Source organism: Centroberyx gerrardi, chromosome 10 (assembly GCF_048128805.1).
Source record: "Centroberyx gerrardi isolate f3 chromosome 10, fCenGer3.hap1.cur.20231027, whole genome shotgun sequence".
Lineage (NCBI taxonomy): Eukaryota > Metazoa > Chordata > Actinopteri > Beryciformes > Berycidae > Centroberyx > Centroberyx gerrardi.
Window position 1 is genome coordinate 9217030 of NC_136006.1, and position 13154 is coordinate 9230183.

The window sequence follows — 13154 nt, forward strand, 5'->3', positions numbered from 1 at the left end:
CTGACAGTTGTTCACTCTTTCCTCCTTGATGCCTTGATAAATAAGGTGTGCTTATATTTGGTACATTATAAGCTAAGTTCTGTGGTGCCAAAAGCACCATGGCACGTAGACAAAAGTTCTACCAATATTTGAGTTGTTGTAAATTGAAGTATGACTGTTGTGTGTTGTATTTGCCGCAATCTGATTCTAATGAACTTTTGTCCTTTTGCTTCCTGTTCTAGAAGTCATCCATACCCAAGGACCTCTGGACGGCAGCCTCTACGCCAAAGTTCGCAAGAAGGAGTCCGTTGAGGGGACGGTCACAGTGAACGGCCTCCCACCCACTGCTGTTGACCACGTTCTGCCTGCGGTTGACCACGCCTTGTCAGTGAGCAGCGACTCTGGGAACTCTACCGCCTCCATCAAGACCGACCGAACCGATGAAGCGGCAGCAGCCCCTCAGGCATCCACAGTGAGCCAGCCACACGTTCCCGTGGGTGAGGAGCCACCTTCGGCCCCGGCCGCCCAGCAACCCCTCAGTCCCCAAGAGAAACAGGAGCTGGAGCAGCTGCTGAGCGGCTTGGAGGGGCCCATGCACCGACAGGGCTACCTGTCCACCCCTACCTCAGCTGTTGGAGGGATGCTTCACCTGGTGCCCGCCCAGGTCCATGTGAATGGGCACAGTAGCATTGACCGTGAAACGGACATTTTAGATGATGAGCTGCCTACCAGTCAAGAGGGGAATAGTGTGGACAGTCTGGGGACGTTCTCCTCCACAGAGGGCCGGGCCACGCCAGCCAATCTGTACTACCAGTCTGAGTCAGTCATCAATGGCCAAGACCATATGCCCTATTTAGAGCGCAGCGTCCCAGAGAAGCCTCTGGAAACCGTCCACTCGCAGGTTGGCATATCCAACAAAGCTGTCACCTTGACGCAAAGTGAATCGGCCCCATCCTCGGGAAATTACATAATCAGCCAGAATGGCAATCTGTATCGCTCGCAGTCATTTGGTGCTGAGCCAAAGTCCATGCCACAAGCTCCCACCCGCACCACCAGTAGCAGGGATGCTGTCCAGCGTGGTCTCAACGTGTGGCAGCGGTTCGGCGTACCTGAGGAGCCGGTAACTGAGGGGCTCAGCTTTAGCCCACCTCCTCCCACAGCAGTCATACCAAGCCACCACAGCCTCCCACAGTTCCCTCACCGTCACAGCGCCTCCCAGCAGGAGATTGAGCAATCTATTGAGACCCTCAACCTCCTCATGTTGGACCTGGAACCAGGCCGTCCGATGGTGCCAAAGTCCCAGAGCGTTCCTCTGAGGGAGAACAGTGTTGTGGTGACCACCCAGCCGTCCTTCTCCCAGAGTCAAAACAGGCCCTCCTACCAGGCCGATGCTGCCATTCATACCCACTCCGCTGGCCCCATGTCCAGCCTGGCCCGCCAGTCCTCACCTGTTCAGATGTCACCTGGGAAGCCTAGTACGCCAGAGCCTGCACCTGTCCAGGGATCTCTGGGATACATATCTGAACCAGCAGGAACCAGTCCTGCTCCGCAACCTTCCACCACCCTAGTTGGCCAGCTCCAGCTCAAGCCCATCAACATCTACCCACCCAGCACATTGTCCCCATCTGCAGAGGTCCCAGAGCCCCAGAGAAGCCCTAGCGCTGCCTCAGCATCGCCCCAGCCAAGAGATAGTGAACCTGATGAAGTGTTTAATGTAGAAGGCCTGGTGGCCCAGCGAGTGGCTGGTAAGCTCCAACTTAACTTAATTCATCCTGATATGTTCAAAATCTGTTTTTAAACTTTTACTTTACTTACAGCAGAAGGAAACCACATAATTTAGTTTCATACAAGACCATAAAAACAGATGAATATGTCACAGTTTAATCTTATAAAGCTGTTTGTTAATTTACTCTTTTACATACATCCATTTCTGACCATCCATTTCTTGACTCTCCTGGCCCAAAGAGGTGCACTTTGACCGTGTTGCGTTGGCTTTGATGGTAGTCCTGTCATGTCACAGTCCAGCCATTGTCCACAGAGCTCAGGCTCCAAATTTCTCCCATAAGGCCTTGCACAGAGCTGAATCTGGGCTTTAGCCTTCCACTACAGCCTCTCCCAACAAGCGCCCAGCCACTAGTACATCTGGTTCAGTACATACGCAACAGATCCTTCATCCAGTAGTGGCAACAGTAACATTGTACTGCTTTTATTAAAGTTAGAATGTCTTCACGACTTCAGCATTTGGCCTTAGGTTGCTTAAAATTAGCTATTGCTGATGCTAATTTCAATTGATTATCCCATATGCATTCTTTAGGATCCTAATGAATCTGTAGGACACTGGGTGTTATTCCTCGCTATGCAATGTCAATCATTGTTGCAGCGACTGCAGAACAGAAACTCTTACTGTGGTGATAAAATATTAAAACTAATTACTATATTTAATTATTGGGTTTAGTTGCACAGCATCTCTGCAAAGAGTTCAAAAGCAAACATGTATTTCCCCAGGTGGACAGTAATGTTGAAAGATGCCATTCGTGGATACAGACAGCAGTGCACTGTGTACACAGTTCCCTTGGAAAACACTGTTCTGCCCTTATCTCCTGTCACCTCATCAGTCCCCATCACACAGGCTCAAACAGGAAGCTTTCTCTCCAGTCCAGGAAGTTGACTGTCCTTAGACAAACACATCAGGCATCCTGCAGAGCAGCGAGGAATGGAATAAAATCAACATAAAGCAGTGTGATTGCTAAGCCATCAGATAACAAATACCAGAAAGAGGTTTTCTAGAATCAACAACATGGTGCAGTTCACTTTACTGCCATTTGAAAGTGTTCATATTAAACTAAATGCTTGTGAAACACCATTAGGAGTAGGAAATATAGTGTATGTGTGAGGTAAATGAGCCCTATCTCTGTTTGCTACTTTCTGTATCATAGAAACGCTTCCTTTCCATGACTAGGTTGGAGGTAGTGAAAACAACACGGCTGTTTCACATGTGGTTTTTAACAAGGGATTCACAAGTTAGCAAACACGTCAGTCAGTATGCATAGGTTGATGTCCAAACTTATGTCACAGTGCAATGTGCTCTCTCAAATGTATTATACTTCTGATATTCATTCATCATATTGACATCATATACATGTTAAGTGGGGCACATTTTATATACATGCAAATTATTTTGCAGTTACCCCTCTGTTGTTCTTGTTGTAGGTGGGACCTCATCTTCCGTCTGCTCGTTTTCCTTTTACTTTCATTATTGTCATCAACATTCTCCCCCTTTCTCCCATCATGCACCTGTTCATCCCAGAATACTCGGCTCGTGTCCGAAGTGTCATCCCCAGCATGACCTCTTCTCAGTCTGAGCACCGTCGTTCTCACTCCCTCTCTGGTTGGTTCTCCCATCCTGCCTGCAGTCTTCTCTTCTTTTTTTTTTTTTTTTACCAAGAGTGTTCCTTCAATCCAACTCCAAATCTGTACCTCCTGCTTTGCCTCTGAGTGCAGTGGTTTTGGTTTGCATTGAATGATTTCTCATGTCTAGTTATATTGCTAACTCTCTCCCATCTGCAGCTGTTCATCTTTCTTGTCTTTTTTATCTGCTTCCCCTTTCTTCCTCTCCCTTTCTGACTCTTGCACATACAGAACCTGTTTTTCTCTCTGTCATCATCATCAAGATTGCGGAGCATCATCATCGTTGAACTAACCATCTAACAATCTCTCTCTCTGCATACTATACATCACCCCTCATTCCTGTTTGCTCTGAGTGTCAGTTTGATATGGCTTTTTACCCCTCAAAGTTAGGGAATTACCCTAACTGTGGAGTAGAAAAAAACCCAATTGGATAATGTTAAAGTTTCACAAGAACGGGACAAGGGAAGCACAAAGGAGGCTCTGTCCCTTGCCGGGAGAGTGCATGTCACAAGATCCGTTTTGCCAAACTTAGGGAACAATACCAAGACCAGGATACACTGGCCTCATTCAAGCCTGCTTTTTTCACTCACTCTGTTTTGAACATTTAGAAAGGCAGACAAAGGACACTAAATCTAGGAGGGAGACCACAGCCCTAGTTGGAAACATCACTAAGGCCCTATCTGTCCGCTGGGAGACATCGACCAGAACGCAGACCAGATTGTTCTTTCTAGGGCCCTCGGGTGTCAGGGGCCAGTCTGGCCTCTATACCGCAGACAGCAATATCCTCTCTAGTGATGCAGCGTCATGCCGAAGCTAAATGCTACAGCGTAGATCTTGGATTGTCCAGTTGGAATTAGTTAGTTTGTGATGAGGTCACATCTGCAGTCATCATAACATCCCCTCACTACAGTACATTATCTGGTGTCTTCACAAGAATTTCACAGCACCAGCTTGTTTAAGCCACTGGATTAGTATAAAACTATTACTGTTACTAATTAAAATTCACAAATCGATCTAAACTGACCTCTCCTCAGGAATACAGTTCCCTCAGTCTCACCTTAGATAACCTTCTCTGTCAGCCGCAGCTGCACACATATGGAGAGCGTGGTAGAACGAGGTTTCCCTCGCCTCATAAAAAAAACAGGATCACCTATCACGTTTATGTTTTTGGAATCAACCCCATGCTATTCCACATGATATCTGGCTTTTAAATGATTGAGAAATGAGAGAGCAAAAAAAAACAAAAGGATCCAAAAATACGTCAGTCCTGGGAATCTCTGGCCATACCAGCTGGAAGCCATTAGCCGTCGCCAGGGCAACGGCGCAGTGTTTGACAGTGCTCTGCTGTAGAGCAGTGCATCGTGGGTACATCTGGTTTGTGAGTTTCCAGGCCCGGTGCGAGGGGTGGGTGGGTGTTTGTGTGGGTGTGTGTGCATGTGGGAGGGTGTACACTACATGATTTTCAAACTCGCCAGTTCCAAGATTTCTCAACCAACGCCCTTCCAACACAAATCAAATTCAGAGTCTGCACATGTGACATATTTGATTCTGGGCCATTGGCGACAAATCAAGAAGCCTAACAGATGGCATATGATTGGCACTTGTTTATCTCTTCCAATTATGTAACTGTAATATTGAGGTGCTTGCACTCATGCACCACTAGTGAACCTAATAATGATAATAAAAACACATACACATGCTCACGTTTGGCAGCTTCCACTGGTTTAAGGGAGGAAACGTGGGAGGAAATCCTTTTTAACCACCCAAACTTTTTAAGTATGTGACTAAGGCAGCCAACCTGATTCCTAACTATTAACTGTTAGCATCTCCTACATTTGCACAGCTGCAGGCAAACGCTATCACTTAACTTTTCCCCACGGATATACGGCCAGGTTTTTGCTCCCTCCGTCCAAAGAGAGGTTGAGTGAAAGACCATAAATATTTTTCACGGTTTCCATAACAGTTAGGCTCTCGCACTTGGGTGTGTCTGCCTGCCTTTCCATCGATGGGAGGGTCTGCCGGCACCAGACTGACAAAAGCCATCAATCACATTTTCTGGGGTCAGTATAGGCCCGTGTTTGTTTACAGTGTTAGCTATGAGAACATTCCACTTTACTAAATGACATTTTCTCATTTAGGTACGAAGGAAGGGATGCGGTTGTTGAGGGAAATGTGGGCCTCACAGTACAGGACAGGCATTCTTTAAGTAGCCACTTAAAGGAAACTGTATGTGACCAGACATTGTGTAGTGACCCTGCGGATCAAATCCTGCAGAAATGTTCTGAAAGGAAGAAACGATAAAAAGAGGCATGATCTGCTTAATCTCCTTTAAAAGGATATTGACCTCACCCTGACATATCTGTGGAGCTCAAAGTCCACCAACCAAGCTCCTGTTAATATTCATACATTTGTTTCAGTGACAGAACTTGAATCATCAAGAATAGATAGAGAGATAGAGAGATAGATAGATACTTTATTGTCCACTTTTGTGGAAATTTGCCTTTGGCTTCATCATGGTTGTAGTAATCTAACACTTTGAAAAAACCATATGGGTAAGCTGCCTTCAGCACAAACAACACCATGCAATTTATTATCCACGTTTGCATAACCAAAAGAGCCTGATTTCTCCCACTTGTTCCTTAAAACCCTTCTTTTGTATTTTTCCATCTTTCACTCGTTACCCTTCATGTTGTTCCAAAGCGCAGGGCAGCCAGTGATAGTATTTCACATTGGCACTGCCCACTTTTGGCCAGCGTTTTCATGCTTTGCTAGCTCGACCCGCCAGTCAATGCCAACACATATTAGCTTAAAACTCTTAACTCAAATCCTGTTTGTTTTACGCCGGCAGCTTTCTCTCCCTCTCTTTCTCTCTTTCTGTCTCTCTCTCTCTCTCTCTCTCTGTCTCGCTCTCCAATTCAAACCAGCTCAACTAAAATGAGCTTAGGGGCTCCTTTGAGGTTCATCCAGAAAAGGCCACATTGACGCATTAGTCAGATAACTAAAACACAATTTGCACCAGTGTACCAGCATGTCCTGATAACTTGCGTGAGAGAACATTGTCCCACAACAAACTGAAAAACAGTTGTGTATTGTAGTTTCAATTGCAGCTTGAAGGACTGAACATTACTGTATGTAACCTTTCCAAGGTCAGTTTTCAAAAACACACGTGTTTTTGTTTTCTTGGGGATGTCATTCATGGGCGGCTGTATCAGTGAATTTATGAGGAATTTTTTGTTTACTTGTTTTGTCTTATATGAGCTTGAGTTTGATTAGTTAACCATTAACCTTGTGTGCACGTGACATATTGTGATTTTTGTCATTTGCATGCTTAAATTTGACAGTTTTAAGCCTCTTACAAATGCTTTGCAGTGTTTGAATACTGGCACAAAATGCACATGGCTGATGGCCTGTACAGTGAGCGTTCACAACGGCTGACAACCATTAACATCTGAAGATCTCTACATGGAATTGATAGAGAAAAACAAGATGAAAGCACAGCATTGATGGGCATTTGTTGAATCCAAGAGTGTCCTGCATGTCGTCCTGTCAGGTGTCCAGGCCTGTGGAATGTCATTGGACGAGCCCTCATCTCTGCCCCGTCATCGCACCACCAGCGACGGCCAGTACCAGAACGGTCCAGACGAAGGTCCCTCCCCCGACGGCCCAGTCCGCTCCCCCGTTCGCTGTGTTTCCCCAGAGTTTGTCAACGCCATAGCCTTGAACCCCGGAGGACGGCCTAAGGAGGTAGAAAGCACTGTCCTTAAATACTCAATATTCAATCTCAATTCAATGTAATTTATATCTGGGAATATTAACAAATAACAAATGTTTGTGTCTGTGTTTCCGTGTGTGTATGTTTCTCTACGAACTCTTTTGTGTGTGTATATGTGTGCTTGTGCGATGTGTTTATTTTTCTTGCGTTTGTGTTCGTGTGTGTGTGTGTCTGTGTGTGTGTGTGTGTTCCTCTCAATGTTTCCCACCTTTCCAGAGACACATGCACAGCTACCGGGAGGCCTTCGAGGAGATGGACGGAGGTCCCGTCAGCCCCACGCCCATAGCTGGTGGTGAGGTGTTCCCCCAAACCCCTGCCTTCCCCATCTCGCCGCAAACCCCTTACTTCAACCTGTGTAAGTTCCCCCTCCGGCTGACAGAGGGCGCTGTGGAGCTCAGGCAAACTTAGATATTCGAGAAGATAAAAAGAATTCAATTTATTTTATCACAGATCCCAACTGAAGGTTGTATTTCACAAGATTATTATCATTATTCAGCCAGTTAAATTAGTCTCCAGATTTGTGTTCTCAGTCAATATGGCAACACGATATCCATGAGAACAAATTTCCAAGATTGGCAAATTATTCCAAACATCTAGAATCACATATGAAATCATTTTTCACATTTATCTGGCTAAAGGGTTTAGCCTTCCTCTTGAAACACCCTCCAGATGTTTTTGGGGGTAAAAACGTTTTTTGAGATGAGGTGCATAACCTGATTTGAGGTCTGTGGTAAAAGGTAACTTCTAGTTCAAACGTAAATGATAGCAAACGGTTGCAGTTGTGAAAGTATTAGACGACATGTGATACAGTATCACCATAGCTTCAAATTATTTAACTGACATTCACTTTAAAATGACGTTGCTTATTTTAGCAATGTTCTGGTTATTTAACCTCCTTCAACCTATGCTTTTCTTCCTTTTTCTGAACAGCACCAAAAACATTTAGACAAATTTGTGATACTGATGGAACCCAGGAAAACTCAAAGTCTTCACACCTACGAAGTGAAAAAGAGCGTATAGTTTCCACTGTGTTTTTGGGCTCTTGGCAGACACACAAAGTACTTTACATTGACTTCATGTCTCTCTTTATGTACTCCACTCGGCACCACACATACTGAGGAGTGAAAAAGTTTCCCACTGTTACCTCATCCCACTTTCACTCGGGTCGTTAAATGTGCTGCATTTCCAATGCGCTGGACATTCTCGCACATTTACTGTAGATGTATACGAGTGGGAAGTTGCGGTGCCCCGGCCTTGTGTTGGCTCATCAAAATGCCTGAGTGGTCACGTCTCGTCAAGACTGAATCCCACTTTTCTCCTCCTGCCTCACAAGAATGCCTGCAGTCATCATTCAGTAGACTCAGTAGAAAATCTGAAAAAAAGGGACAGAGAGACAGACAAAAACAAAGTCAGTTGGATGTCCTGGTGGCTCAGCTGGCTAAGGCACATACCATGCAACCGTGACGTCCAAAGTTCAAAAGCGTTGTCATCCCTCTCTCTCTCTCCCATATTGCCTGTCTCGCTATGAACTGTCCAATAAAGTAGAAATGCCCTGATCTTACAAAACAATCAGTCATTCAGTAAGTGCAGAAAACGGGAAAGACAGAATGAAAGTCATCCAGTGGGCTCAGAGAATGAGGAGGCCAAATAGATGAACAGACAGACAGACAGACAGACAGACATATATAGACACATGAGGACGGATAGAGAGACAAACCATCCTCTACCCCTCCTTCCCCCGTCCCCCTCTGTCTCCCTCTCTCACACACCCCGCCCCACAGTCTAAAACAAGAGCCATGTATTAGGTAACATGGCGTTTGCCAACTCTACCAATTACCTCATCCAACCCCCTTGCCTATCTCCCCCAGGGCACACCCATAAAAGTTACTCATAAAAACGCCCACCATATTTTTAACACTCACTCAGTGGCGTAACATACCCCTCCCCTCCCCTCCCCTCCTCTAGACGTTCCCCTCCAAGTGGGAACATTGCGTACACACTGACACTGAGCAGTTACATCTTCCCAGATAAACAAACAAAGGAAAACTGAGATATCTTCTGCTTCGGTGTGAGTGGGCGAGAGTAGGACAACATTGGTGTGTTGCGTTCCCTCACTGTTTGAGTTTTTAAGGTCTTATGCGACCGCAAAACAATAGTAGCTGGTCCCTTTTCTTCTTAGGTAGCAGGAGATAATGTGGGATTTCTCTCACATGAGCGCACAATCTAATTACAGTCCCCATGAAATGAACTCCCATTAGTTTTACTTCCTGGAAAACAGTGTATTTTTAATGGTGATGTCATGCTGCACCAGTAGTGAAGGAGTAGGAGTAAATAAATATAAATTCCAACCAATAAAACCATTGCAGATTTTTGAACAATCCCGCCCCTCCGCCACTCCCATCAAATAAAACTGATCTTCCATATTGGTTTAGACTTTTGAATGATCCCTCACTGTGTTATGTCCCACCTTTAACTGGTATCGTCACTGAGTTAACAGAGGCTAGTTTTGCAATTACTGGCAAAACTTGTTGAAGGTGCATGGTTAGCTGATGGTGGACCAGCACACGTGACACCAAAGTTTCTTCCCATGTCACTCCCACACCCACGGCCCAATCCGAGTCCGTTGTTTTCGTATCACAGCCCCCAACAGCCCCCGCTAGCCCGCCCCACACACAACTCACTCTTAAATGTAGGGGCATCTAGGTTGCAAGTACAAAGAATTGATATGGATTCTTTGGTAAGTGGAGGATGCACGTCTCTCTACCGCAGTTCCACTGTCCCACAGCGTCAGCCATGTTGTCCCCGCCCCTCCTGCCCCTCTTGCCCCTCCTGCCCCTCCTGCCCCCCTCCCCCTGGCTTAGTAAACCCCTGAGTGACCCCCCCTTTCTCATCACCTATCACAACCCTGCACCGCTTTGGAGCGCATGAGAGCCACACGAGAGCAGCACCGGCAAAGTGGACATGACATACATGGACACACACACTCCACACACACACTCCACACACACACACACACACACACATAGAGCAGGGTTGGGATCAGTTCACTTTGAAATCATTCAACTCAAAAAGTAAACAGAAACTGCAATTCTGCAATATATTCTGGTATGATGTGGCAGCGTTTAGTGTTAAAAGGTTTGAAGAGAGAATCACATCGACTTTCTGAATTGACTGAATCCAAAATGAATGAACCACAATCTTCTTGACACAGGCAGACACACACACACACACACACACACACACACAGATACAGTACATAGACCCGTACACAGATGCACACAGACCTGCAGTTGTTCTTGAACTTCCAGTCTTAGCGGCTGCTGCTCTCTGTGTTGCTGTTGTCATCTGTGTTTGGTTTCCTGTTGCTGCCTTGTTTCACTGCACACTACATCGCCCCTCGCCCTCCCTCTCCCCCCCGACAGCCTTAATTGTCCAGCCATTCACGTCTTGTCCTTTGATAATTGTGTTGGTAAAATCTGTTTGTCATCAAAAAAGTTTATTTTTGTCCTGATGATTTTTTTTGTGTTTACGCTGGAGGGAAAAACGAGGAGTAGACGGCGTCATACTGCGAAACCAGAACTGGGAGAGTGATGCTTGCAGTAGCGAGAGTCACTTGGGATAAAACACATTCACAATTGAAATAATTATCAGTAATATAGGACTAAATATGACTGACCAAGGTCTTGAAAATTCTAACTGTGAATGTGTTGTACTCCTTTCTATGGCTCTTGTGACGACAGTGTCTACTCCTCATTTTTTACTCCAGTTATTGTGGCAGAGTCTGTGTCAAAATGTCAAAATCCCTGTTATTTCATAGAAAGTAGTAGCATCAGTGGCATCATTTCATTTAAAGGAATATCTTGTCAATTTTAGACTTTTTTCTTCACCTGGCACCAGGTTTTTCCATTGGCATTCCAAAGAACTTTAAAATTATTAATTTTAGCATTGTTAGCATTCAATGCAATGGGTACCGCTAGCTTCAAGCTAATATGTTAACAAACTTGCTGACAAGCTTGCAGGGATGTTAACGATGCTAACAAGAATATAAAACTGAAACAAGCTGAAGAATATAAAACTGAAATAAGCTGAAGAATATAAAACTGACAAATGTAAAAGAAGAACAACTGAAGAATGCAAAAATCCTTTCTCGTAACATGACAAGTGCCTGGGGAACCAAGTGTGAAATGTCCAAATGCCCTTTAAGATCTCAATTAAATTTGACCCAGCTCTGCTTTGATGTCGACTCATGTTTGACACGCGTCTCATTCTGCTAACAGTAGAGTGGGGTGGTGTCACAGCCAGAGGTTTGTCCCATTGTGATTGGTCACATGCATGTTTCGCCCTTCCATCAGAGCATGAGGCATGGCCACGCCCCCCCATATGGACCTGTGGCTCCTCCTTGTCACCTGTGTTGATGTGTCACTTTCTTGACAGCTCTTTACCTGTGTGTACTGGCATGTGAATATCAAGACAAGTTCAAATGGAACCTAGTTGTAGCCAGCTGTATTATCAATTGATAATACAACTGGCCAACTGTGGAAATTCAACGGATACTGTGACATTTTGAATTTTAGTTGGCTGTTTATCTCCATAAGACACGTTTTACATTGTGGGATAAGATTCTACGTTTCCTCAAAATGGCTAGTAACCATTGTTGGCATGTGTCATTGAAACTGAGAGGCATGGCTACAAGCTGGTTGTTTTAGAAACCTTACCCTCCAGTGTTATACGTGTGTGCTGAAGGAAAAATAGCCAAATAAATTCAAAAGTATCCCATTTCGATTCATTCAATTCAATTCTCATTGTAGCCTGCAAGCACAAAGAATCAGTGTTTACCCAGAGAACAGAGAACAGGTAGCAGCTGTCAAGATGGTTGTGATGTATGATCCTATCCGGTGGTAACTGTCTTATTTTCCTTCAGGTCGGTCCCCTCCTGGTCTGGCCAAGACTCCGCTGTCAGCGCTGGGTCTGAAGCCCCACAATCCCGCAGAGATCCTCCTCAATCAAACAGGCTCAGGTTGGTCCTAACATCCCACAACCTTCGGTGGCCATGCTGGCAGCTTGTAGCACTATTCAAAGGCATCAGCAAGTTGAGCTTACTTACTGTATAACAACGTTACCCATGTACAGTTTGTCAGTACCATTACAAACCAAAGATTTTAAAAATGCTTTTCGCTTAATGCAGTGAAAATCTCATTTGGAGAAATATCTGTGACTGTAGCTTAGCATAGTGTAGCATAATTAAAGTCCTGGTTGCTTGGTTTCCAGCTTTCAGAAACAGCTGTTCATATACACACTGTCTTATTGACAATATGACGTAGCTGTCCAAGATTTAAGGTGGATTTTCCTTTTAACCTTCACATCTAGGTGCATCTAGCGTAGCAACACAAGGCTTGTCAACGTTTACCCTTTCACTAAAAATACACCCTTGTGCTTCATATAAAAACATCTCTTCATCTTTAATTTTACAGTTGCATAATCCCCTCTATGAAACGCTGAGCTCATGTACACGGAGCAGATTTCATATTGCGTGGTTAGACTGAATGGATAAGATTGCATATAAAGGTTTGATATACGGCCCACCTTCAGGCCTGCATGCTAATTTAGTCTTCAAAGTAAGTCAAGTTAAATGGGAACGCTTAACCTCCAGTAATATTGGTTAAGAAATGAACTCCTTTGAACACTCCCTGTTACTGACTAATGGCTTGGCTGGAGGCAAATACACTGATGACCTGTGTGATGTAGGGACTCACGAGCTCCAGGAGGGACGTTCACCGCTCAGTGACTTTGAGTCATGTTCACACAAATCCTTCAAAAGGGTAAAGTTATCTCCAGGATGGTTGGTCAGGACACGGACACACTCTCTGATCACACCACATTAAATGAATACAGCACAGAAAATACATTCTCTCTTTCCCTTGCTTTACCTCTCTTCTTCACACTCTTCTCAACTGTTTCTCTGGATTCCCTCCAACGATGCTCCTCAGATGATGAG

At 44.9% G+C, this 13154-nt stretch overlaps 1 protein-coding gene across 4 annotated transcripts in view; it reads left to right on the top strand.

Moving 5' to 3' along the window:
* Window positions 1-13154, top strand: part of tns1b (tensin 1b) — a 110897-nt gene that overhangs the window by 82275 nt on the left and 15468 nt on the right. For all 4 annotated transcript variants that reach the window (XR_013505121.1, XM_078285889.1, XM_078285887.1 and 1 more), the window contains exons 16-19: window positions 222-1724; window positions 6938-7131; window positions 7376-7514; window positions 12081-12176. Coding sequence is in view for 3 of the 4 variants with exons in the window: in XM_078285889.1 (XP_078142015.1) it covers window positions 222-1724; window positions 6938-7131; window positions 7376-7514; window positions 12081-12176 (1932 nt within the window). In the remaining variant the exon portion in view is untranslated. The remainder of the gene's footprint in view (window positions 1-221; window positions 1725-6937; window positions 7132-7375; window positions 7515-12080; window positions 12177-13154) is intronic.